This window comes from Anopheles maculipalpis, chromosome 3RL (genome assembly GCF_943734695.1).
Source record: "Anopheles maculipalpis chromosome 3RL, idAnoMacuDA_375_x, whole genome shotgun sequence".
NCBI classification, from domain to species: Eukaryota; Metazoa; Arthropoda; class Insecta; order Diptera; family Culicidae; genus Anopheles; species Anopheles maculipalpis.
This window is the reverse complement of record NC_064872.1, coordinates 29,963,212-29,990,712: the sequence shown is the minus strand read 5'-3', so window position 1 is coordinate 29,990,712 and position 27,501 is coordinate 29,963,212. Positions and strand designations below refer to the sequence as shown.

Genomic DNA, 27,501 nt, shown 5'->3' with positions numbered 1-27,501 from the left:
GGAACGCGAACAAAAACACAACACACCAAAAAAAAGGTAAAATAAAAATCACTCACAAAATTTCGGTATTTTTAGCATACCCGACACGACACATACACACGACCTGGATTGGCGATGACGGCTTTTCCGAGCCGTGTTTTCACCTTAAACTTTATTGCTTCCTTCACCGTGTTACTCTACCACAATTGCCCTCATGTTTCGGGGGAAAGGAAGTTTAAGAAATATTCGTAACAATTACACCACGCACTGCAGCAAAGCACTCGCCAAATGTTCAAGTTTTTCGTTCAGCCGTGTCTCGATGCATTGAAGATCGCAGCACGAAACATTCTGGCGAAACAACCCTTGTGAAATTCAAACCACGACACTGAACCAGATCGAATGCGTAGACCGGGACAAAGAGCTTGCTGATAACGAATGCTGAACTGTGGGCCAATACGCGCGACTAGACCTCGTCTCCTTTTGCTTGGCTTTGCAGAGCGGACGAAACACAACCCGACCGACCCGTGTACGATTTAGCTTGATGTATCTTTGCATGCACTTCTTCTTCGTACTGCCGCACTATGACAACAAACAACGGGCGCAAGCGATGATTTATCGGCATCAAAACGCAGCTGTCAAGTGGGGTTTAAATTTTGACCAGCATTTCGTTGCAGGTATCCCTTAGTACTAACAACAGGGAGAAATAGCAAATATAAATAAAAGATATATTAAAAACAATTGATAATAAGAAGTGTCTGAGTTCATTCAAATTGAAATGATATAATTTGCTTCTGTAATAGTGTTCGTATGAATAAAATTTGTGTTTACTCATTAATTTAAATTAATTAATTTAGACTTTGTACATGCCCATAGTTACAATAAAGTTTTGTTCAAAGTGCGCGTATGAACAATGTATTGAAAATGAAGGTAAATCTTCGGTAAAACGAGATTATATGCATATTATTTCGCCTCACCCTCCGCCAAATAATGAAAATCATCAATTTCCTACCACAATCAAACAAACTGCAATAATTCAATGACGTTTTTGACACCCGTTGCCAACTGTTTGCCTCTTGGGAACTTGTCTTTGTTGACAGCTGAATAATCGTAAACAAAGGCTGGAGAAAAACTTCTGCCGGTCAATTTTTTTGTCGGTAGTTACATTTATTACAAACTTACGGGGATTTTCCTTCCCTTTTTTGTTGAGCATTTTTGGTCAGCTTAATTTACACTTTAGAAAAGTGAATTAACACCACAAACCGACAGGTAGTTTGTCCTCTTTTGCCAGATCCATGTGCTTATCAAAAACCTGCTAATTCCTGCAATGTTTACATAATTATTCTAAAACGAAATCGTTCTGTAAAACTGCTTTTAATTTCAGAATGTCGCTTCTGGCACTTCGTCCACTTCTAGTCAAGCAACGCTTCCTTTCGCACGCTCTGTTCCGATGCTCAGCATCACTTCCAACCCTGATCCATCATTACTCCACCAACAATGCATCGAAACAGTCATCTCCCTCCAAATCCCTGTCGGCAGGCAGCGACCGAACAGACGTATCGACCGACGTACGACCCATCGGTGAACGCGTGAAGGAAAACACGAAAACCGCCAGCTACATGGGTGTCATCCTGCTGGGCGTTGGCGTTACCGGCATTCTGTTTTACGTCGTGTTTTGGGAACTGTTTTCATCGGACAGTCCCAACAACATCTACTCGGAAGCCCTCGAGCGGGTAAAGGAAGAACCGAGGGTAAAGGACGCACTCGGAGCACCGATCAAAGGCTACGGGGAGGAAAGCCGACGTGGTCGCCGGACACGCGTTGCTCACACTAAATACATCAAGGATGGTGTGGAATACATTCGCATGCAGTTTCACGTACAAGGATTCCGTAACAGAGGTACCGTGCATCTGGAGAAACGTAAAACGGACTCCGGAGGGTACGAGTATCGTTATCTGTTTGTGCAGTTGGATTACAACCCGCACAGTCCGATTATACTGGAGGACAATAGACTGCAGCAGGATGTGATGAGATCGCAAGCCGGTACCGTGCCACAACCTTTCCTATGAAAACTGTCGAATGAAATACAATTGAGCTGTGTTAAGGGAAGTTCATCTAAATTAATTGTATTTATCTTTCCAAGGTTTTACTTCAACCGCACGCAGATAGAAGTTTTCAAAGAGGTATTGCTTGATCTTTTCCGTTAACCACAGTGAGACGAATAGGAGAGGGAAATAGCTGCCCCAGAACTGGCAAAGCTTCCACCAAAGAGAGTTTTTGTAGAGAAAGGCTAGTTTTTGGCTATCTCCAGCTCCGATGGAGACATCTATCTGTATACTTATCGATTCCGAATCATCCATCGTCCAATCTGTACGTCGAAGATGATATTCATAGTATGCCGGATTAGTATGCTGTATCTTCGAGAGGATAGCTCCTGGTTGAAATCCTTCAAGGGTTGTGTTTTCGTTAGGATAGTATCGATCACTGAAGTGAGATTTTTGATGCCGCATAAAGAACGGACACTGGAGAGGTGTTGTCTGTTTGGCTTCAAGATATCCATGATGTTTGATTGTCCCGGATTCAAATTTGGCTCTAGGTGTTGGGACTTTTTCCAGCAGAATAAATGCCGGTACAACGAACAAACATTGTGACTGTAATGTGTAAGAAATAAGGCTTTGAATACGGTCGAAACGTTCAAAAGCATTCAACTATCTTACCGATATAGTCGCTTCCAGGAAGAAGTAGATCGTGTAAAACGACAATCGTGCTCCATTGTTTGGAGGGTTGAAACTGATTCCAACCGATACATGATCCAGCGCACGGTCGTGATCCGCATCGGTGGGAATCACCTGCACGTCATTGCACGGATGCAACTGTTCCGTGAGCGAGTTGTACGCCTCGAACGAACTGCACGTTACAATGGACGAACCACGATCTTCGGGATCTTCCATCTCCGCCAGAAACAAATATTCGTACAGAAATTTCACTCTTGGCTGCTCGTACACTGCGCGCTGTTCATCCCAAAGTTCACCCGGTTTGATGGAAGCCAGCAAATAGTACGGTGCGATAATGGCGGCCACCGTAAGTGCACAGACCACGATAGTCGTCGTGGAGCATAGTTGATTGCGATATTGAATGTAAACCGATTTATTGTAGAAACTGAACAATTTCATGCTATTTTTGTTCCTTTATTTGGCTTGTATAATGTCGTTATGACAAGTTTTTCGACTAGTTTACAAGCTACGTCTTGTTTGTTGTTGCTAGTTGTTATGGAAACAACATAATTTAAATTCGACACTAGCGACATCTATTGGAATTCTTATTTATTTCAGTTGCGTTGGAGAAATCAACAAGAATTTTTATTTGTTTTCGTTACGTTGCCCAACAATAAAACAAATCTTTGCTTTCTTTCACAATTAATTGTTTCTAAAATGTTGAACAGTGATCACAAAACATTGATCTTGTTTTATTGTTCTGAAAAACAACAACAACAATGCTATAGTATCTCCAGATACCTCAGTCTGTTTAAAGAAGGCAGGGACGGGAGAGAAAGAGGGAGAGGGAGAGGAGTGGGGGGGGGGAAGCACGGGTAGGAAGGGGGCTATTAATACTCACTTAAGCATATTCTGCAATTTAACTTAGCATGACTATAACTCATAACAACACAAAAAAACAATCTAAAAAATGCATAAACTTCTCGGGCCCCAACAGGGCGCTCCATTCGGCAAGAGCGCCCGGCAAGTCCCCGGATCCTTAGCTGGCCTGTGCGGGGACGGTGCCAGGTTTCTGCTGGTCGTAGTACTCCTTTCGAAACTGCTTGTTCATCATGCCACCGATCACGGTGCGAACCCACTCGGGGACTAGCTTCATCACGCCGTACTGGATACCGTGCGACCAGTAGCCGGTAGTTTGCTTCGTTTTACCGAGGGTAAATGTGGCAAACTTGGCATACATTTCTGCGTTTGGTATGAACAGTCCACCCTCCATAATTGTCGTAGAGAAGTTGTTCATCTGGGAGAATCGAGAGATCGAACAAAAAAAAAAAAAAAGGAAAGAATATTAGAAGATCTTCATTGATAGTTCATCAACGATTCTTGAGGGAAGAAGGAGATAAGTAAAATTAATGCTGTAGAGAGGAAAACACTATACACCAATATAAAACGATTACGAAACTGTATGAGCAGCGTCAAAGCCTTCAAAAAAGGGGAACAGCTTATATTTATTTACAACCACTACAGTCAAGGATAACTGGTGTACAACACGAAATAACCATTTTTCTCCCCCTCCCATTCCGTTGAATGTTGCAACATGAAGAACGTCAATGCATAACGATCAGTGCTAGAATTCGCTACCAACTTTAAAGGTTAACTTCTTCTCTCGGTGACAGGCTTTGCCGTACCGTAGCCTGAAGATGTGTTGAACGTGCTGCCGAGCATTACCTGCGGGGTTACTGGTAGTACATTTAGAATTTCAACCTGAAGGCAGGCATACCGTAAGCTTCGGCTGGATGGATCAGCTCGGTTCCCAGGCATAGGAAAACCTGTTTTGTTGCCATTGCTTGTAGCTGTGAACTGTTTTCCACCAGCTTCAAGTTAGCCCGGTGTCCAGATTCAGCAACCATAGCGATAGGTTTTCGATTTCGATAGAAAATTTAAAATACAAACAAGTGGTTGGTAAAGATCATGAAGGAATTCTGAGGACTCGTACGATAAACTTACAATTTCCTTCAAGTTTTTTGTAATATTAATTTAATTATAGACATATTCAAAAATTTCTAATCGTATAACTTCAAAAACACCTACTAAAAAGTATCTTAAGGCTCTTCATTTACCCGATCTCGGCTGCCCTTAACCAAAATCGTGATCGCAAGGGTACATAGCACGCTAGCAGCTATGAGGCAATTTCATCCATTTATCGATATTGCAGTGTGCAACAGCATAAACCTACCGAAGTAGCATTCTCATCGATCAACATCTTTTAGGATGAAGACGACGAGATCTACCCCGAAAAAAAAACACCTCATGGATGATGTAATTTTCAACTTCATGGCCATATCGTGCCGTCGTCGGGTGCGGGCGTTTGCATTCAAAATTACCACCACCTTGGCAAATATTTGTAAAGCGTTGCGACAAGCGGCGGGTGTGAAATAAAAACAAAATCCGAATTCAATCGGACGGCCTTCCCGGGGTCCGGCTTGCAGTCGAAAAAATGTGGAAATGAAGTATGTTTTGCCTTCACTGTTAAAACCGGTTTTCGAGGGTCGGTTTTTGGAACCAGACAGCAAACAGCAGTCGAAAACAATAAAAACAAAGCATAATTTATGAAAAATAATTTTAGACTGTTTGTCTAGACGTTTCGACTACGAGTTGAGGACAAATACCCGGTTAGGAAAGTCAAAAATGGCGGAAAAAAGATCGCTTTTTTTGGTAGACTTTTACCGTTTTTTTTTAATTCTCCGACCCAAATTCTCGATTGCAATACCTCTACAGATAAAAATTACATCATTCAAATACAGCCTTTCTCGGATGGACTTTCAGAAAGAACATTGATCTCGTGATCTCCAACAATCGTAGAACAAGGCAAAAAATGTTCAAGGTTTAACTGCACATTATGCATGCATGTTAGCGAGCCTTTGATCGACCTTTACCAGCCTGGGAAGGTGTGTGTTTATCGTGCAACTCCTCAGTCTCAGAAGGTGGAACAGATTGTCCGATCAAATCAGCAGCACGCGACTAGCGTAAGGGTCACGCTCTCACTGCCATTTATCTAGATTCAGCAGATATTACTGCACAGATCATTATTGTAAATTAACAATTTATTATTAATCAAACATTTAGCTGCAATGCTTCACTGCGTACCACATCGCTGAGCGTAATGGCAGTTGTTATTGCTGGGTGATAAACTTAATTGTGTACATTGTAGCACCGTTTGCAACACATTTTTATTACCTCTTTGAAGCCATTCATTCAACAAGGCGAAGTTTAATAGTAGGCTTGCAGATCTTTAACTAATACTTCCTTTTCCTTAGGTACATCAGAAAATGGTTGCCCTTTTGCAATTTTTCAAAAATTTCAACTGTTCAACAACAAAATAACATACCAAGGGTATTGGCATTTGCCTCCGGATGGTTACATCTGACCGGTTTGGAAATCGTGTTACTTCATCAGCCTGTAATACCTGTCACGAACACAACGCTTGTTTGGGGTGGCCTTGAACAGATTCGTTACATTCGAACGGGATCATGTACATGAAGAAATGGGGGGAAAAAATGAAGCCGATCCGGTTATGTCCCGGACCTACCATAAACGTGTGTGTTCGTTTGTTCTAGTAGGTGGGCGAATGGATTTCTTGCATGTTACAGATGATCAACCGCAGTGGAGGATCTAATCCCTTAGAGGCCCCAAGACAAATTGTAAGTTGGGGATCCCTACCACATCGAATTAGGTACCTGGAGGGTTTGATAGAACATATACTTCCAAGAGCTCAGTTTTGAGGAGGTCCTCTTACATGTTCTGGGTTTTTTAAATATCGGAGGCTGCAATGACTAGGTTCCTTCTTGTAGTACGATGCTTCTCGATCGGTGCCCCATGAAAGTTTGGGGCGCCAAGCATCTGCTTGCTTTGTTTACACTATGAACCGCCCCTGATAAACAGTGAGTTAGTTAATGTGGTGAGGCTAAAACTTTCAAAAATTTGTCAACATTATACTGTGGTTTAATTTCACATCTGGTCGGTTCAATCACAAGCTCCAAGAAAGTCTATTCTATGAGTTTCGTCTCCTTCGACCTACAATTTGACTCGGTCCGAGGGCTTAATGGTTTCAGAGAGTCCATTTACATAGCCGTAAGTAATGTTTAAGCAAATTATCATACATCTCGTAACGTCTTTTCTTGTTTATCGACGGTAGCCACAGAGCATCGTTGGACAAGCACACAACAATGTTAAACACTCGCGTGGTTTAGCTCATCGTGCGTTGATGGGCACTGTTTGCTCTTGTTTCACGGTAAATATTTGACCCCGGCGAAGGGTTACCGTCCCTGTTTGACCACCATTTCACAACATTCCAATTTTCTCCAACACCGATTGCACACTTTGTACGAAACGATCCACGCTTGCAACGATCACCGAGAGTAGCTTTGTTGCGAAACACTTAATCATATGCACGAAGCTAACCAGAGCTGCGGTGTTGTGCGGCTTAGTCACCAATCATCGGAAATTGGTTCACAGTGCTGCTGCACCGTTCGTTTTTGTTCGGTTTCAAATCACACAACACTAGCACGGGCCAGCATGTTGCACCAGCATCGGCTGTTTGCCAGCAAAGTTCACGACTTTTACAAGTGGTTCCACTTGACACTTTAAAACTCGCCCAGACTAGCTAGACGGCGCAGCCTAGCCTCACCACAGGTACGCACTTAGAACTTGACACTCGATACTCGCTCGGATGAAGGTACCCCCCTGCTGCTGCTGCTGCTGCTGCTGCTGCTGAGGACATTCACTCCGGACGCACATCATCGATTGCTTACCTTGGTCGTTACAAACATAGGGCTCACCAGCTGGCAGGTGATACCGAACGGTTCCAACTCGTGCTGCATGGCGAGGGTGAAGTTGTGGATGTAAGCCTGCCGAAAGCGAATCGAAAGCAAAACACGTTAGATGCGCTGGTAATGACATTTGCAGCACTGCAGATGCACGCATCCGATGTCCGTAAGCGCCTATCGAAGCCGTGCGTACCTTCGTTGCCGCATAAACGGTCATGTAGGGCAGTGGTTGAAGCTCGCTACCGGACGAGATGTTAACGATCGCGCCCTGGCCGCGTTTTTTCATGCCCGGCAGTACCGTGCGCGTCAGCATGGTTACCGCACCGACGTTGATGTTGATCAGCTGCCACAGCTTGTCCTCGGGAATGTGATCAAGATCGTCCGGATAGTCCACATTCGCGCCGACGTTGTTTACTGTAGGCGCCGTAAGAAAGAAAGAAAAAGGCAACGAGAAATTCATTTAGTCGTGATTCTGGGTTTAGAATGCTTCACCAACCCCTAACCTAACCTTGTGTTACCGGCTATCAGATTAATAGAGCGATCGTTGTAGAGCCCGGTGCTCACTAAACCAAATGTTGCTAATATGCACAGAATAGCACCCAAGGGACTGATTGCTCGATTTGCATTTACGCTCGCCGACTTACGTTTAATATTCTTCTAGCCATTTCAGAACGTGTCGATTTGCATCGCACGTATTACTAATGGACGCAGCCCTAGCTCTTACCTAGAATGCCAACGGGGACAGAATCGAGCTCCTTCCGCAGGTGGTCGTAAATCTCCCGGCCGCTACTAAAATCGACCGCTATCCATTTGGTCTTCACCGAGTACTTGGACTCGATTTCGTGTGCCACCGCGATCAGCTTGTCGGTGGAGCGTGAGACCAGCACCACGTTGAGGCCACGGCTAGCCAGCTGGAAAGCGTACTGCTTACCGATGCCATCAGTCGAGCCGGTAATTACTGTACCGTGGTGGAGATTCGGAAAGTGAAAAAGTTACCATTAGTGGACGGCACGGCACGCCATCGATGTCGCGCGAAGGTCAAGTGCATCACTTCATGTTTCGCTTCCGGCAAAACCCATACGTACCGGCCCATTTGCCAAACCGTTCGGTGAGCGTTTTATGCTCGGTTGGTGCGAAGTAGGGCGCTAGCAGGGCAATGCCGATTTGTGCCAACGATTTGAGATTGTCGTACATCCACCAAACCAACGCCCAGACGCCTATCAATGCTAGGCCCCAGAGGGCAAGTTGTGCCGGTATCAGCATTGTAATCAGAGAGTGTAATCACGCGTGTGATAAGGAATGGCCGGTAATAGGTAACAGCAGCAGAAGGATTATTTAATTGAGTTCACTTAATCCGTGACACTGTTAACGCGACCAATGCGGTCACCGTTCGTGCGATGGTGCGAACTGTCCGGAACGTCATGGACGCACGAGTGCACCGATGCAACCACCACTGACTCACACAAACGCACACGAGTTTGCTCTAGAAAGAAAACCAACGCACCAAGAATGATTGCCCCGTGTATAGGGACACAGAAGACTACACTACACGAGCGATTAGCGATTTGGGGTTCCGAAGTACGCTGACACAGCGCTCTCAGCGCGGTCCACCTTTACGACCGTTTCCGTTCGAAGTTCAGCGTAGAACTAAAGTCGACGGCTTTGGGACCACGATCGCGTGGCGCGCTGTTGGGGTTCGGTTTCAGTTCACGTCCACGTTCGTTACGATGCGTTTCTTTGATGTGGTCCGAAGATGGTGGTGGTGGTGGGTGGTTTGGTGTGGATATGCTTCGTGCTCGATGAGTTGGTCTACTCTGCTAGGTAAGCAAACAGCTTATAGCCCCACAGGCTGAAGCATTTCGGCTGCGAATGGTTCACTTCTCGTGACCTTTGTGGCGTTTTTGGAGATGGGATGGAATTTAATCAGAGGAAGGCTTTTCATGTTCAAGTGCCAGCGATGAGATCACTCATGTTTCATTATATCAGCCTCGAAAGGTACGCTGCGTAAGTGATCATTTAATTTAAAGAGTTGATCGAGCCCGAATATTTGCTGTGATTTGTTATCAGAATCGGCTTAGCTATAAAGCATTATTTATATTGGTATGAGCTATTAAACTCATCAAGACTTGACTACAAGTTTTTGGGTATTTATTTTTATCCTTTGCTTAACGATCTTCTAGGTCGCTCTGGCCATCTAAAGGCTTTTTAGACTTGCTGATATTTGGATAGTCGATTCTCACTCCGGGACTACGGTTCAGATGGGATTTAAACCCCGACCCTGCCTTGTATGGATCGGCGCCATTATCGCATCAACACCGGACCTCCCCTGGATAATATGGACTCAAAATCAATATCAAGATATACATAACCTACATACAATACTTCATGAGTTGCTCGAGCCTCGGGTATATCCATTACTACAATCAGTTGTCCGATATTTTAAATCAAATATCTGCCTTACGACTTGCCGCAAGTTCTTCAACTTTTATGCAAACACCTTTTAATCTTAAATAATCCCTCACTATCCTTTCACCTTATCCAACTGGCCTTGTCTTGTCGCTGCTAGCTGCCAAACTTTGGCCCACAACGAGTTTAAAGAAGGGTGATTTCACGAGATGTTCCCACTCTTGCGTTGAACACTACTTCACGCTGGTAGCTTTTGACAAACGGTGTCAACATCTCGGTTGTCCCTCAACGAAGAAAACTACACCAACAAATCCTAAAAAAAAAAAAAGAGCACAGAGATAACTCACCAACCGCTGGAAGACACGACCAATGTTGCAACGGTGTGTGTTTCGTGGTAGCTTAAACGGTTTCGCATTCATCCGCTCATTCTGCATTGCTTGCAGGTGGTGTGTTTGGCTGAGCCGTTGCAGTTGGATAGCACTTCCTCTGCATCATAACTAATCGAGCGTCAAGCAGCAAACAAAAATGAAAATTTTTATAATTAAAAATCCGCTTACATAAAGCGATGTGTTGGAGCTAAAATGGATGTCAGTCAGGTTTCACATGACACTTGAAAACTGCATCACAATGTGGGGGTTTTAACATCTGAAGACCTTCCACTTGAGCGGTTTAACCTCAGATCAAATTGTTGCATTGTTTCTGGTGCTGCTCCAACAACCTGCCAAAGTGTTTACAATTGTCAGCTAATTTCTTTTTCTCTTTGAGGTACATTACACCTGGGACATTACATTCTATTACAATACACAATCGCCTAAATCGTGCGAATCGCTTGTATGAATAACGGGCCTTACGCTGCCCAAATTTTGGTAAAGTGTGTGGCTTGCACGACAATTTAGCGTGCACTTTGGGCAACTTTTCAATGCAGGCTACCTGCCTTAGCTTGGAAGTTGAGGAAGTTCTCTCCGTGTAGTGAGCCGCCCGATGTAAGGAATTTTGAAGCGTGTTCGCGATAAAGGTCAGGTTAATGCATACTAATTAATTAATTATTTTTTTCCCACGCGTTGCAGTTGTGGGAGGCGTAGAGGTGAGTGTTGAGGTATGTTGGAAGAATATGTTATTGCTAGTAATTATTCAACAATAGGTACTATTTAATTGCACAGTATCGTGAGCAGAGAAAATTGTCTCTAGAGACGTTATGTGACGTAATTCGCAATAACAACAAGATTTTCATGAACTTCTTTACGTTGTTTTTAGTAAAAGCAAAATCAGACTAGATTTTTGTTACGACACATTGCTTATTAAATGTGCCGAATCATAAATTGTGCTCGATCAGCATCGGTTCATCATGGCGAAACCTTTAATAAACAAAAACAAAAAAACAAAACAGTTCATCAGGCCTGTAGAAACTGTAGAGCGGTAGTCCATAGGCTGTGAGTGTTCGGAAAATCAATTAAGCCCGATTGCGACCCAAGGATTACGTTGGCTCTACTCCGCTCGTTTCGAACCAAATCGAACTGTAGTGGCGTTAAGAGGTTGCAGCTTCGATGTGGTAACACACGTGTAAGACAGCAAAACAGTTCTCTCTCTCTGTTATAGGCCAAGAAAAACAAAAGACTACCCGTACGCTCAAGAAGACAAAAAGTGATCTTCGTCCGTATGAAACCACCTCGTATAAGCCTTCTGTGTTGAATGGATATCAGATGCAGGCACCGTCTCTTCAGCTACTTTGACGCGAACCATCGTGAAACATCGAATGAAGTTTACATTGGGTGTATAATCTGTTTAATTACCATCTGCGCCGCTCGTCGAACACCCATTACCTGGTAGGGTGAAGGTCAGGTCTTGGTGGATGGTGTTGGGCGTTGATAGAGTGCACGAGCGAGTAGAAACAAATCGAGCAACATCGAGTATGTTGTCGCATGTGGTAAGCCACAGTCTCAAGCTGTTGATCGTCATGGTACGATCAACCCGTGAAGTGAACTGTCACGAAGACTTTGTTGCGATCGAAGCTGACTGTTTTCCCCGATTTAGTCGGCGATGAAGGTTGATCGTAGTACAAAACGACCGTAAACGATGATTGTTAAGGTACGATAAGTTGGTGGACGATTTGGGGAGAAACTCTTAAATCGGAACGCGTTTTCTGAAGATTCATATCAATATTGTCATCATAATTAAATATGATTTAACCTCATTTTGCTCCACTAGAATGTGACGCACGCGAAATCTCTGATCCAGCTCCAGCGGTCCAGATATGAAGGTTCTTCAGGTGTGCAATATTGGAACCTTGAAACCATTGACGATCTGCCGCGCCACAAGTGATAGGTTTCCAATTCTTCTTACTGCCTCTAATGAGCTTCTGAATCCCCTGTCGGTTTTGCTGACGTCAGCTTCGGGTCAATTGCATAACATTGTGCGGATGTTAAGCTGTCGAATCTAAATTTACGAGTTCGCACCTGTTCATCTTTAATAATATGTATAATGATCATCATTATTTTACAGCGCACTTCCTTACTGTTTGTGTTTTTAGATTTTCCACCACACGATATAGTAGCAACAACATGCAATGCGGTGTTCTTTGTTTTAATGATTTTTTATATCATCTTTTTTTTCTATGTAGAATGTTCACTGAAGGTTTCTTTAGAGTATGGAAATACCAAACACGTTTAACACAAAACGCATTCCGACAAGTCTTTAGGAATCAGAGGGTTTGTTTTTATATATCGCCCAGCTTAAAGCTGCATAAATGGCGGCGGTCTACTGATCGCGCACGGTTCGCACAAGTCCGGAACTCTCTTCGACATGCCACGAGTTGCGGACACGGAAGAGCATGCATGGGATCTTCACCAACTGCATGCATACGCCCAAGGTCAAGTTCATGCGTAGTTCGTTTACTTTTTTTTTTTCGCTGGTTTCCGTACTGATCATCTAGCTTTGTTGATCGAGTCTTTCTGCTTCTTGATTTTCCTGTGATGTGTTTCTGAATTAGAACTCCTGCTGTTTGACCCAACCCAATGCCTCTCGATCGAGGGCTCTGCGCATGCAACTCACATGTAGGAACAGAAAATAGTAAAATGGATGGTAAAAGACTTGCCATTAAGGTCTAAGGTCTCTGCCGTGTGCCGACCGATGTCCACGTTTGGACTTGATGGTGTGGAACTAATGTGGTAAGACTGCCGTGACAGTGAAGTTAAAGCCATTTGCTTGCGCTGATCGTACAAGACTGCAAACACAGAGTAACCACAGAGGTTTGGTTGAAGTCGATGAAGTGATGCGTCGGAATCGCTACACAACACGTGTTCATGAATGCCTTGAGAAATGAACCTCCCATAAAAGCCGGCGCTCTCTGTGCAGGAACCAAACCGAATTCAAAACAACGCATTCGCAACGGCGCTCGTTTGGTATTGTTGTGTTCCGCGCGGTGGTTGTTACGTGAATGCATTTTCACTTTCGTTTGCCATTGCCATTGATCTTCAAACGGACGAAAAGCAGCGCAAACGACCCTCAGCTTCGATCGTACCTTAGCAGGCACGGAACGGTAAGGTGCAGGTACGTTGCCGATGGTTCCAAGGCCGTTCTAGGTGGGGGCCGTCCTTGCCTGGAGTCAGTATGTCACGAGTGATGATGGGCCGAGTGAGTGTGTAACTTTGTTTCACGAAGCTGAGGTTTTGTGTTGGCTTCGGATTGTGTGGTTTTGATTGCAGCGTGGAACCTGTACTTCCTAAAATGATGAACGTTCGTTTTGTGCACTCGATGAAAGAACGATGACTTGCTCAAAACATGCCTCAAAGACGCAATTGGAGCAAATAAGGGCATTTGATACTTTTTCTCTCTTGGACCACGTTTATAGCAATTAGAGCGGTGAAGCTGGACAGCAAAAAAATTGAACGCGTTTGTGTAGATTTTATCACGCATCGTTCGAGAAGGTGCTTGCAATAATAGGCACCAATTAGAGTGATTTCGAGAAGAATGAAGCAGCTTGTAAAATGTTTTATTTATTAGTGTTTGATTGAAAGACGTAGGTTTGAGATGATTATTCAAGCAAGTTGTATTTTATAAGTATTACAATTTGACTGGAAGGTGAACGTGAACTTAAATGCTTACGATTTCAATGGTCGAATCATCGTTATTCAGAATGAGTTATTTTAGCATGACGATCGTTGTTTCCGATCATAGCTTTCTCATACTCATTTAGCTCACCTTTCTTAAACGATTTTGTTTCAATAATGTTAATAATAATTAGCACAAAAAGCAATATTGTCTAGTGATTCTAATTCATATTTTATTTGCATTTAAATATGCATACTACTTTTTTCGCTCTATAATCTCAAGAGTTGGCTTTCCATTTTAGCTTTTCCTTGACTTTATTTACTTGGCTAGTTGGATCGTCGAGCCCTTGTCTTCTGTCCCTTGTCGAGCTCCCTTGTCTTCTGAACACCAACGCCTCAAACGCTTTGGATTGATTACATTATTATAAAGAATTAAGATGTTCTTTTGGATAAGGAAAGTATTATTCAACTAACTAAGGTAAGTTTTAAGCAAACGAGAAAATTAAGGAACCGATAGTATTTTTATTATTTATTTTAATTTAACTCCAATATGACGGTATCTCCAATATAGCTTTTGATATGCCTAATAGTTATTTTTATTTGTAATTATTTTTTTTTTATTCATAAAGGACGGCCAGGCCGTATTGCTATTTATACGTAATTAAGACGGTACAATTAATTCCTAATAGTTTTTCAATACATTAAAATCTACCTGTTCCGTTCATAAAGTTATTATTTGAAAACTTTTTATTTTTTTTAATTTTATCCACATTGGAAGGCCTCTTAAAAGTACTTAATTTATTTTAAAAATATTTAAAATTGGCGAATGTTGTAATGAATAATAAAAATAGATACATTAGCATTAAAGAAGGAAACAATATGTTTCTTCCCCATTGTGCATTCAAATGTCGTTGAAAGATTTCAATGTAAGTAGCTGAAAAGTTTCGTTGGTTGATGAAATAATTCATGCATGCTTCGAAAATGATTCAGTTTTGGGCCACGATGATGCAAAGCATATTTTTTTCAAATATAACATAACCGTTGAGATTATTTTCTTATGTTTATCGATTAAGTCTGTTTTATAATTCATCCTATAGAAGATTTTAAGGTGATTTATAATATTATCTCAGTACTTCTATCAAGTACTGCTAACAGGAAACAAAAGTATTTCCTTCGAACGATTACTAAGCTAAGTTTTTATAGTAAAAGTAACAAAACAGAAAACAAGACAATTTTGTAAACCAATCCTTATCGAGTTCCAATCCCATTTCCGATTATTTATTCAAGTCCAAATCAAAACAACCAATGCCATCAATAATGCGATACATGGACAACTAGAGCAATTCAGCACTAGCTCCGAATGGAAGGGACAATGTTTCCACATAAACAGTTTTTCTCTTTACCAAAATAAAAAAAGGTCCATTTTTCAGGATTTTCAATTTCACCACCATCCCGACAATCCCGCCCTATTCTGCCAACTCATCTCGAAATGCAAATACTGATCCAAACCTTCCCACCGAACGACCCGAAATGTGCTGGACAGGACACAATTTATGCATACATTATTGGCATGAATGTTTTATCTCCAGTTTCTCGGATTTCTTCTACGCTATCTGGGAGGGGGGTTTTTTTATGCAAAATTTTCGCCGAGGACTTTTCGAATTGGAACAGATTGTATGGAAAAGGCGAAAAGATTGACCACAGGCAACGATGGTCCACACACACTCAACTAAAAGGTGAATGATGATGAAGAAGATATCGGATCTTCTCGGCGATTTGCTGCTGGTTGCGCTGCATGGGGAGTTGAGGGTTTTTTTGTCTTTCACTCTCGTTCGTGTTTTTATTTATTTATTTAGAAAAGGGTTTCCTCGGGAAAAATGGTCAACCGGACATGTAGTATATGTAGTGGCCATTTTTGCAAATTAAGCTGGACATTCTTGAATTTCCACCGAGCGAGACAGGACGTTTGACTTGGAAGGAGCAGGTTTTGGGAAGTGCTGCTCCCTCCCATTTACAGTCCATGTTCGGTTGGATTCGCTGTCTAGATGTATTTATTCATATATCATTGGATTTGTTTTTCTTTTTTTTTGTTTATTTTTTATGAGCCGGCGGTCAACAAAAGGGGAAAAGCGGATCCAATCTGAAAGTGGATGGACATTTTAGGTCCTGTTTTCGGGATAAAACAGATACTATGATCAGAATCGGACGTCATTTGCTATCACAATCTGGATGATGAAAAATACGATTAGACTTGTAAAATTTATGCTAATTTCGTTAAGCGATTTCGGTGTCCTGAAGATCGGCAATCCGAAACCAAGTACTTGCTGAAACTTGGTGAGTAAGCAATACTGGAATTTGATATGGGTTTTCTAAATATAACTGACGATTGAAAGGAATATATGTATAAGGGAGGTGCGTCACACACGGTCGGTCGTAGAAATCGGTAGCAAATGAAATATTCGTTTGAAGCCTTTTTTTTTGTTAAGAACGGTAGCAAATGTGGGATAATAAATTAATGTGGTTTTGGAGGAATGTGAAAGGGATGCAAATTTTGGGCAAATTTATTTATAAGAAAGATGGATTACTGTAAGAAATCATGAATATGAAAAGCTAATTTCTGTGTGTGTTGTAACGTACGCAGTTGATGAAAGGAAAGTTAGGAAAAGCAGTATCAAGCAATTAAATTAACCTCAATAAGTGTGGAGTATTGATTAATTTTCTCATGTTTCCCATGTTCCCACATTTTATAATTTGATTTCCAAATTAGTAACTCAGATACTTACCTTTTATTTTAGAATTTAAACATATAAACTTGTCTGAAACTTCATCCATACTGAATCGAAAGTTGGCTCTGCAAGCTAGATGTAGAGGTAGGCCGTAAGAATTCTAGCTATGGTCATATTTATAGTCTGAGGGCATTTTCCCACTGAAAACACTTGCAATTATAGAAATGCCTGGACTATACTATACTTCAGGTGTCCAAAACTGACATGATCCTCAAAACCGAGTTCTTCAGAACGATTCGCATATGGAAGGCAACTATTTTTGGGAGGAAAATCTAGGAGTGCAGCGAGTTGAACCCCCTAGTCTTTGGATGACGTGCCATGCATGTTATGTGAATAATTCCTTCTTCTTCTTGGCCTGCTCCGGATTGAGCATGTCATGTTGACATGGCCAGGACTCCAATCAGTTCCAGGAAACTCGGTCTAGGGCTGCAGTACTGCATCCATCCATCACGGCTGCATCCGATCTCCGACAGGTTAGACTTCACTTGATCCAGCCAACGAGCTCGCTGTGCTCCTCTACGGCTCGTGCCGAACGGGTCGCTGACGAGCACTTTACTCTCCTTACGTCGATAATATCCGAGAAGTGCCTTCCATCGATAAGAACGTGGACAATCTGGGAATAAGTCTACTGTGGTGATCTTCAGGTGTAACTGAAGCGAGGTGCGTGCTGGAAGAAGAGGCTGCGAATGGTCATGTGTTTGAAGGAGGCGAAGTTCACGAGCCGAAGCTCGTTGTCGTTCGTCAGCTGGTGGGCACTGAAACTTCCTTCCTATCGTGGGTGTGAATACCTCCTCCCGTCCGACCTGAGCGTTAAAATCTCCGATGACAATCTTGACGTCGTGTTGCGGTCGTACTCCCTCTCCAACTGCGTATAAAAACTGTCTTCATCGTCATCGGTGCTTCCAAGGTACGGACTGTGCAGATTGATAATGCTCAGATTGAAGAACCCTCCGCGGATCCTCAACCTGCACATCCGTTCATTGATCGGCCACCACCCAATCACTCGCTTTCGCATCTCACCTATAACCCGGAACGTCGTATCGACTTCATGCTTTTCTCCACCACTTTGGTAGATCATGCAATCACTGCGGTAGGGACGCTCCGTTACTCCATTCCACCGCACCTTCTGAAGTGCTACTACTCCGAAGCCGCAGGTCCTCACCTCGTCTGAAAGAATTCGGGTACTTCCGGCTGATGTGAGAGATCTGCAGTTCCATGTCCCGAGTTTCCAATCGTAGTCCTTATTCCGTGGCGTGGATCTGTATCTGTTGATTCGATTCGAAATTTAGTTGGTTTCCTTTCGTTGCAAAGGTATTGGTGGTGGCTTGCAAGGTCTCTCCGCCAACCCCCTGTCTCGTCGGAGGGCCTACGCATTCTAGCTGAAAAAGTCCCGTAGAATGCCAGGACAGAAGGACAACCAGCCGCCCCTAACATGGAGAACAGACGCTGGCCATCCTCACCCCCGTTTAATTTAGCAATATAATCCATCTTCCCAAAGGGTTGGGTTTCCCCGTGTAGCCAAGCTCAGATATTTGGAGAGATATGTTACCATTCTGTACGCCGTGGACCTATTGTGTCGGAGTAGGGTATGGAAATCCTATATTAACTTTCAAGAGGTGTTGGACCATACCCGAATCAGTGCAGTTGCTCAGGGATGAGCACGTCGTGATGGTAAAGACAGGTCGCTGATCCGTTTCTAGAAAATTTTATTAAGGGACGCAGTCTTCTGTGCTCCTCTACGCCTCGTGCCGTAGTGGGAAACGACAAGCATCTTGGTGGTTGTTCCATCGTATCCTTACAGCTTTGACTACCTTCAGAATATCTGCTCAGCTAGCTCGTGGTTCATTCTCCTTCGCCAAACGCCCTGCTCGGTGTGCCAACGATAGTTCTTAGCACCTGCCATTTTAAAATGGCGATTTCGTCTTTCGTCTGCATATTCCAGGGCTCCTGTACTCATAGTGGACTACTGAACGTACCAGGGTGCGAAATTGCGAGCATTTCGTATGTTTTTGTGGAGTCTTTTGAATCGCAGCTTACGTTGTTGCCCGAAGTTACGATCGTACCAAGGTAGCAGAACTCCTCTACCACCTCGAGATCGTCGTCGTCAGAGCCCCCGATATGCTCTGGATAAGATATTTTGTCTTCGTTGCATTGTTCCTCAATTGGCCCTTTCCTATCCTATCCCATTGGAAAGATTGAGTGAATATCGTGCCCTGATGTCCAAATCGACGTTTAATTACAAAAAGGAGAGGCCGTCTTTTTGCTCAGGCTCGAAATCCAGCTTGGTAGCTTCTGACAAAATCTGCAGCAAGGGGCGCAAGTCTGCAGGAAAAGTATTCGGGACAAGATGGCGTAATGGTGGCGTTGTATAAGACCGAAAGCACTCGACAGTGGACGGTTGAAAGGACTTTTGCGGTAGATCAGGTCTGTAAAAAGGTGTGTAATGGCTGTTAAGTATGTAAGTAGAATTTGAAATTAAACAGGGAGGAAGTCGCCTTTTATTGCACTTCCTTTTTCTTGAATTAATGACCTGATAAATGCTTCGGAGAGTCTTATCATTTGAGGACCGGCGTCACTTTTGCTTCTACATTTAAAATTATCTTAATACAAAAAAAAATCATGGAAACAGAAACAAATTCAATCTGTTTTGTCGTTTTCTTTGTGTCAACCTGGTTAAAACATAGGTCAGTGTCCGTTCCCTTCAAGCTAACAAAAGAACTTAAGAGATGTGTGTCCCATCGGCCCCCTGTTTTGGAAGAAAATTGATGCACTTTTATGTCTAAATCGTGTCCACCAGTCGGTTAGTTGATACTCCCGGTGGAATAATCACAGGAACATCGGTTCAGTGCGTGTTCTTAAAAATGGCTTCTTGTCTTGCTTCCGTCCCCCAGGACGAGTTTCACACACTGTCCCAATACTCCCTGGGATTGGATTAGAGATCTCCAAAGACTGGAGTACCCTGGTCAAACCACAAAATTGGAGCACTTTCCCGTTTGGGGGTAACAAGCAGCGTGCCCACTGAACCGTGGTAAGAACGAGCTGACATGGATGGAGACGCCTAGCCTGGACCGGGTGGTGTGAATACTCGAGTAAAACAAACGGTCAGTTTGCTCTAGCGATGCTTTTATGATGATTGGAGTTGCGTTCTTTTTGTGCTGGAACCTCTCGCCTTGGGAGTTTGGCTTTTGTTTAGCATGTTGTTGTATTTATTTTTATTGCATACCGTTCCTTCCACTGCCGGTTGCTCTCGGCTGATCGCTAATAGCATCGAGAAGGCTTCCGTGCGTACGCACGCTAGTCCAAAAGCAGACGAACACGTTTGCTTGGTTTGCTTGCCCTAGACCGACCGGAAAGAGAGAAGAAATTATCGAATTAATTCATTTTGATGAAATTGTTCCGAAGCGTAAATAAACCGTCCGCCATTGAGTCCGACATTCGATGCGTGTCATTCGCCAAGGACCAATTACTGTGTGCCTGAGGTGAACCTTTTCTGTGGTTTTTGCTCTTTAGCTGTTGGTTCCCCTTTCTTATTGTTTTCTTTCCTACATTTTTCCCTTTCTTCTGAGAGGTGTACATTGCGAAGTCTATTTCGATTGTCCCTCTCAGTCACGGCGTCGTGCGCATCTTACCCATGGCAGTCCGCATTAGTCCAGGGAAGTCATCGATCCAATCAAAAAGGACCCGTGGGTATGAGGACCACCCGGGTGATGAGCGCAGTGTGTCAGAAAAACCGGAAACGCTCCAACCGGATCAACAGACCCATGGCCGTGGCTAACGACACCCAGAGGCGCTAATTTTAAAGCTTTTCGGGCCGATCGCTAATGATATGTGTTGGAAAGTATGGTGTGTGGTGCGCGCTTTAGCAGTTCGGGCAAGCTTGCCCGATCATTAGCATATGTATGTGCCGTGCTGTTGGCATGCAATCTCGTCAGCAGGCAGGCTCGAACATGCGTCTCGAGGACTGCGTGCAGGCGGTTTCGCAAATGGTGTAAATAAATAAAAATACTAAAAAGCTCAAGAAGACATACACTAACGGAAGGCCAACCAAAAAACAGGATACTTCATTTCTTTTAAATCGCTCATTAAACGCTTGAAAAGAGTGACCTTTTCGTGTAAGGTGCTAGAGACAAGTGCTGCCATATGTAAAGCGGACGTTCCCAGACTTTTTGCGGGTTTTGCTTAAAGCACTTTTTTTTGTTACTGTTGCGGTGTGACATGCCAAGAGATAAGAACAAAAACAACATGAAAATTATCATTATTAAAAGGACACTGTTTTCAATTACGTGAAGTTGAATTTGCTTTGCATGATGAAGTGCAAGAAGGCGGTAAATGTTTTTTTAACCACACAATATTCAATTGCGCTCTGCTTAATCAATAAGCCCGGGCAAAATTGTGGCAAGTAACAACAGGTGACGACTATTGATTAGCCATTGTGTCCCCAGGGATGATGGTTGCAACGGTGTGTAGACCACGATGGAAGGTGATTACATGGTGTTTAACTTGGAGTTGCATTCGTGTGAATTGATTGGTTGGCTAATTTCTGATGGCACGGAAAACGGGACACTCTGGACGAAGAATGCGATGTAAGATAGAACAGCTGGGGAATAGACAGTTTGGATAGCGCAGTGCAAATTACTTGAGAGAAGTCCTTTGAATAAAATAAAATGCGAAGAAAGAGCAAATAAATGGACTTTTTGTAGAATAGTTTTAATTATGTCAGTTCAGATGATATTCTGAATAATTATGTCAGTTCAGATGAAAAAGTTTCTTAAGATGATTTGGGAAGGAATCCTACAAAGGAATCCAGGAAGAACTACCGGACGAGTGGAAACTGGGTGCCATACACCCGGTGTACTTTCGGTCCATTACAGTCCTGAAAGCTGCCTATAAGATCCTGTCCCTTATACTTTTCTGGAGACTAGCGCCCCTTGCTACAGATTTCATCGGAAACTACAAAGCTGGATTTGTTGGAGACAAATTGACAATCGTCCAAATCTTCACTCTACAGCAGATCCTCCATAGATACATAGATCGGATCGAACCATGGAACACCATGCAGCAGTACGGATTCCTTGGGAAGCTGATACGAGGGTAGTGCATGGTGAGAGTTTCGAGCATGCTGTCGGAATAGTTCGAAACTCATAGGGGTCTTGGACAAGGGAACGGACTCTCCTGTTTGTTGTTCGACATAGCTTTGGAAGGTGCTTACTACGGACTCCATAAACTCCTGCAATTCAGAAGACTTCAACAACACACGAAATGCTCGAAATATCGCACACTGGTACGTCCGGTAGTCCTCTACGTGTAAGAGTCTTCGACTATGCTGACGTAGGACGCCATTGCACTCGCCATTTTCGAACGGCGTGTGCTAAGATCTATCTTTGGCGGTGTGTGCAAGCAGGGCGTGTGGTGAACAAGAATGAACCACGAGCTAGCTGAGATGTTGGATCTTGGTGCTGATATCCTGAGGGTAGTCGAAGCTGGTAGGATACGTTGTCTGGGGCACGTGATGAGGATGTCGGACTCATGCCCCACCAGGAAGAGGAGAGAGAGAGGAGGAGCACAGCGATCTCGTTTTCTGGATCAAGTGGAGTTAAACCTGTCGGAGATCGGATGCAGCCGTGGATGGAGGACTGCAGCCTTAGGCCGAGTTTCCTGGAAACTGATAGACGACCTGGCCATGTCTATGCGACGTGCTTAACCCTGAGCAAGCCAAGAAGGAGATATGATACATAGAACATTCCAGGTTTTTAATGCCAAAGCGCTTTTTGGCATAGAATATTAAGTCATAGTCATAGTCATATGGATAACTTATAAAATTTGCAATAGACATTCAAGGATTTAATCACTCTAGTGTCTAACATGAGACAATTTCCAGCGAATAGAATGCTGCATGAAATATATAACAAACACGACCTCTAGAGGCTAGTGCACTGGATCTAGAATTTTTTAATTTAAAAATGTATTTATAAATTCAATGTGCCACATGGTCCTGTTAATGCACCTGACCTTAATTTAAGAACACAAAAAGCTGGATAAGATGGGGATTTTAACGAGTACACAGACTCACTGAATGGTTACTATTGAAAAATGCATTCAAGTTGGGTTTGTAGCGGCCACATACAAACTCACGACACATTAAAACAAATCAACGTCAAGCATTCTCCTAGCTCGGAGAGTTCTCACCGGGATGTAAGTGGTAGATCGCAGAGAGGATAGTGGCAGATTGGTTTTAGGTTTAAAATATTAATTATTGAATTTTGAAATATTCAACTGCTTTACACCACTAACTTTATGCTCTATGCATTCTCTCCTGCCATGTAACAGATCATTCCCACAGTTGCCCACACGAGCGCCATTTGTCTGTATTTGATTAAAACCGAAAACTATGTCCGACCCTCTGATCCTTGAACTTTGCTAACATTAACGATCGTTTTGGGATGTCGAATTAGCGCTACAAGCAACATGGTATCGCCCGAAAATTACCCATTTGCTGGAATGCTTCCTGTTCCAGCCACCGTCCAACATCGCGTGTCCAATTACGCGCACCAAAACGTGGTAATTGAGCTGTAACCTGTGCAACCGTCCACATACCGTTCCTTTCATCCTGCCGTTCGACAAAGCAAAAATACAAACAAGTCAAACATACAATGCACCATCTTAATCCGGCTGTCGTTCTGGCACAAAGCATTTCGGGTCCATTTGTGCGCATATTCTAATACGTGCGCTTCTGCTCTGTGTTGGGTTTGACAGCAAAAGGTGGCCTCATTTCGCAGGCCAGACTTCAAAAGCAGCTTCGCTCTTAATTTGCTATCGTAAATTAATACCTCCAGTTTTGCCGACTGCCGGCAGCCCGATCGGCCAATGAATTCCGGGCATTAGTCAATTGAACAACTGTTGCAGTTGTTCGCTTTGCAAATCGGGCTCCATTGGAAGTAAAACTCGAGTAGCAGGAATGGTCTCTTCAGATGTTCCGGCTGCCTGCGGAGTGTGTGTGTATGTGTGGTGGAATGTGGCAGCAGACTTTTGCTAAATAGCTACCACTTAGGCCACACGTTCCCGATGTTTCGGATTAACATTATGTCTACAAAGTGTAGTGCAGGTTAGGTGTGCTGTTTTTGTTGGTGTTTTCGGTTTCCTGTTATCCTAATTCTCTCACGCCACATTATCTGGTGCTCTTGGAGGATAAAAAGCAGTACCAGATGTGCAACCAGCACTGCAAAAGGTGCGATGTGGAACTCATTTAAGGAACATCAGCGTAAAGATCTTCCTGATGAATCCACATGTTTGATACCATTCTCGAGCGGAACAAAACAACTTCCCCAAATCATGTCTTGTTTCTCATTCTTTCGCTCGAAAGCCGTACCTTCTCTTGTTTTCCCTTGCTTAAATTAAACCAAATCTTGAGCCCTCAAAAGAACGGGCGGACAAATAAAGCGAAACGTGCGAAAGATAAGAGCGCACCGGGCTTGCGTATGCGCAAGCGCAAAGCCCGCGGTCCCCGTGGGCCGGCTTGTAATAAAGGAGAAATCCATCTTGATAATGAGGGTAATCAGCGTTTCGCAAACCTACCATTAGCGGCCGACCGGCCATAGTCGTCGGTCAGCTCAAAGGGAATTTCGCGCGCGCGAAAACTCGGAATACGCGCGGTGGTGGTGGAGTTTTCCGCGATCGAACCGTGGGACGCCCGGAGAGGTGAGTTTGTCTGCCTCCGGGTGCAAAAGGATCGATTCGGAATCGAACACTTGTGGTTTGTACGAGTGGGGCGTACGGTTTCAGTGCGATCGGGAACAGACATAGAGGTCCAAAAGGGGAAGTCTTTACTGAGGGTTGAGGATAAGTCAAATCGTAATACATTTGAATGGTGGTCGGTGGTTCAGTGTGAGGTCCTTGTACGGAGGATTCACTTCGTTGGACTTGGTACAGTGTATGTCAAAAAAGGGAAAGGTTTATTTGAAAGACTTTTTTGATCATTTTTTTTGGTGAGATTGGTTATTCGCGACAGTAATGTTAGGTAGCAATTGCCTTTGCTTGGTAAACTTGTTAAGAGTTTCCCAAATTCTACTGGCCTATCAAGGAATTTCTGAAGATATCCTAGCTTAAATCAAATGTTTATCTTCATTTGATATATCCTTTCCAGAAATCTCATAGCCTTAGTTAATGTCGGCAAAGACCATAAAAACTTCCTTATCTTTTTACCGGCATAACTTTCTTTTTCGTTGACCCAACTACCTTAGGAGACCTAACATTGTTAGATTTCTGGACTTAGTTTCCCAATAGCTGGACAATAAATCTTGTGTCCTGCGTTCCTTAGCTGGATAAAAAAGGAGTGGACAGAATTCCGATTCCATATCCGTTCTTTTCTGTCAACGAACCACCCCATGTTGAATACGTCTATAAAAAAGGTAATTAGAAAATAAGTTTCTGACAGAGTTCTTCATAATTTACGTTCATCTTGCATGTTTCTATGCACTATAATCTCCCATGGATGGACTTTCTTATTGGTTTGACGACCTAATAGACTTGCTGATACCTCGTAGTTGGATAGTTTGAACCCAAGTTCGACGCCACTGTCGCATTTACCACCAGTCCGGCCTCGATAAAATAAAACTAAATATGTGGATCTTCTTAAGAAATATGCTGTAGAAGACGAGGCGAATATAACGTCGTAGCATTCATTTGACGCTCTCGAATTTCTCCAGAAGACACAGATATACCGAGTATGAACAATTTCTTAGCTTGAAGTTGAAGTTGAAAGCACAAAGACATCTACAAATATTGTTCATTTGTAGTCAATTATCCTCTCTACTGCTCCGAACCACGTGATACTGCAGGTTACTAATAATAGGCGACAAATAACTGATTAAAATGTCACGGGCTATATCTTGTAGCGCACTGTATTTCCACTTTTCCGCTGTCAACGTACACTCTCTTCCGCAGCTACAACCAAGACATTGCAGGAAAGCCGATATCTTCACACCGTGAAGACCGACCACCTCACCGATCGATGCAGTACGATTGATTTATTGTTTCGTGAGAAGTGCTAATTAAATTATAAAACCTAAAACCACCCCACCATCAAGAAACGGAGAATCGGGAGAGGAAACACGGAACACCCGGGTTCCCGTCCGACCCCGTTCCCATTGCAGGATGGGACATAATCACAAGCTTGCAACCAAGTCGCATAAATAAAACATAAGCCAAAAAGCTCCCCAAAGATGTGGGGCTGGATGCAGCGATTGCTGATTTCTGTCGCAAACGCGTTGTGCCCGCACTCGATGCCGATCGTTCTGTTAGCGAGTGGCGCGATCATAATTCGATCATGGAGACGATCGTGGCCTCGAAACGCTGGCAAACGGGTTCTTGGGCCCTTCCGTCGCGTCGCGCGACGCTTACAAGTGTTAAGTAAATAACACTGCCCAAGAACGCGCGTGTTTTTTCTCGCGATCGTATCCGGTGACCAATCATAATGCTGGCCGGTCGTTCGGTGCGAGAAAGAAGCGATTACGGCGAGGCGACGGCGAACGGGCATACCTTCGGGGTGGATTTGCGCCCGTTTTCTGCGTGTATTGCGTGATTTATGGCGACCAGATTGGAGTGTCCCGCCGTTTCCTGTGGACAACGATCGAATGTATAGTGAAAGGTGATGGAAAATGAGAATAGGACTCGCGGGAGAGACACTAACGGGGGCTAATAACGGAGCATGAACGAAGCATTGGGTGAGTATTAAGAGTCGTTCCTTGTAGCGAGCAAATAAGCTAGTGGTATGGGATTTGTGAAAAATTTCACCTAGGGAAATCAGCAAGAAGGATGTTTGATGCTATATTAAATCAATCTGTTGTGCATGCTACACGAGGGCTGTTAATGACAGTAACGATTTAATTTGTAGGCATGAGGTTTGATGGCTATGATTTAATTTTTATATTTATCTTCTATTATCTGCAAAGTTTAAGGAGAAAAGCAAATTTAGATTTGTAGCTGGTTGTCTCCTGAATATTTTTGTTGCTTTATTAAGTAATGCTCTATAGTGACCGTAGTATACTACTGTGGCCGAAAAGTAAGGTGCCATTGGATGTCAAATTTCGCGTGGCAAAAGAAGCCCCTTGTTTTTTTTTTCGTTTGTCAATATGTTTGTTTTTGACAGTTCTGCCACGTTTCAAGTGAAAACATGAACCCGGCTAGGAGTGACAATTTGTTTTCGGAGCTGCGTCAAGTGTTTTTGTCCATATTGACCATGTCCAAGTTTCGGGGAGCAGTGCGCATGTATCAAATTTTGTTTGCGCAACGAAATAAACTCTGCGGAAACATTGCAGATGTTACCAAAAGCCTTCAGGGAAGAATCTATGTCGAAGAAAAATGTGTACAAATGGAACATTGATTTCAAGAATAGCTGTGAGACCAGGTTCTCGTCTTTGACCAGACGAGAACCGTCTGGGGAGACCACGTTGTCCAAATCAAGGATTTGGTGGTCAACAATCGTCGGTTGACGATACGAGACCTTGCGGAACTTCCATCCGGTGAAAGCTGAGGCTGAAGTTTTGGAAAAACAACAGCTGGATTTTGCACTACGAAAATGCGCCCTCCCATACGGCCATCATTTTGAGGGAGTTTTTCGCAACAACTGGCACTCATATTGTTCCGCAACCGCCGTATTCGCCTGATTTAGCACCAGTCGACTTCTGACCGATCAAACAAGCTAAAACGGCCGCTTCGAGGACACCGTTTTGACACTATCGAGGAGATAGAAGCC

The 27,501-nt window shown here is 43.4% G+C and overlaps 4 protein-coding genes across 5 annotated transcripts in view; 1 reads left to right on the top strand and 3 right to left on the bottom strand.

Moving 5' to 3' along the window:
- The window catches only part of LOC126565014 (solute carrier family 66 member 2), a 204,660-nt gene that overhangs the window by 23,416 nt on the left and 153,743 nt on the right, over window positions 1–27,501 (bottom strand). The gene's annotated exons all lie outside the window — the stretch shown is intronic.
- LOC126565337 (mitochondrial import inner membrane translocase subunit Tim21) lies at window positions 1,354–2,060 on the top strand. Its single transcript, XM_050222510.1, has one exon. The coding sequence runs from the start codon at window positions 1,362–1,364 to the stop codon at window positions 2,043–2,045; it is 684 nt and encodes a 227-aa protein (XP_050078467.1). The 5' UTR covers window positions 1,354–1,361; the 3' UTR covers window positions 2,046–2,060.
- On the bottom strand, window positions 2,097–3,151 carry LOC126565890 (transmembrane protein 231). Its single transcript, XM_050223100.1, has 2 exons — window positions 2,694–3,151; window positions 2,097–2,627 (listed from the first exon to the last, which is right to left on the bottom strand). Exons 1-2 carry the CDS (start codon window positions 3,147–3,149, stop codon window positions 2,097–2,099), a joined length of 987 nt encoding a protein of 328 aa, XP_050079057.1. The 5' UTR covers window positions 3,150–3,151.
- Window positions 3,730–8,776, bottom strand: LOC126565029 (inactive hydroxysteroid dehydrogenase-like protein 1). Its single transcript, XM_050222169.1, has 5 exons — window positions 8,599–8,776; window positions 8,238–8,471; window positions 7,707–7,927; window positions 7,499–7,594; window positions 3,730–3,987 (listed from the first exon to the last, which is right to left on the bottom strand). The coding sequence occupies exons 1-5, from the start codon at window positions 8,774–8,776 to the stop codon at window positions 3,730–3,732; spliced, it is 987 nt and encodes a 328-aa protein (XP_050078126.1).

What these genes read in the sequence shown, in the direction of transcription:
- LOC126565337 (XM_050222510.1), top strand. Translation starts at nt 1,362, where the DNA reads ATGTCGCTTCTGGCACTTCGTCCACTTCTAGTCAAGCAACGCTTCCTT.
- LOC126565890 (XM_050223100.1), bottom strand. Translation starts at nt 3,149, where the DNA reads ATGAAATTGTTCAGTTTCTACAATAAATCGGTTTACATTCAATATCGC. An exon ending in TCCTGGAAGCGACTATATCG is followed by an intron (nt 2,628 to 2,693) that starts GTAAGATAGTTG and finishes TACACATTACAG; the next exon opens with TCACAATGTTTGTTCGTTGT.
- LOC126565029 (XM_050222169.1), bottom strand. Translation starts at nt 8,776, where the DNA reads ATGCTGATACCGGCACAACTTGCCCTCTGGGGCCTAGCATTGATAGGC. An exon ending in TGTCCCCGTTGGCATTCTAG is followed by an intron (nt 7,928 to 8,237) that starts GTAAGAGCTAGG and finishes CGGCGCCTACAG; the next exon opens with TAAACAACGTCGGCGCGAAT. An exon ending in CTATGTTTGTAACGACCAAG is followed by an intron (nt 3,988 to 7,498) that starts GTAAGCAATCGA and finishes CGATTCTCCCAG; the next exon opens with ATGAACAACTTCTCTACGAC.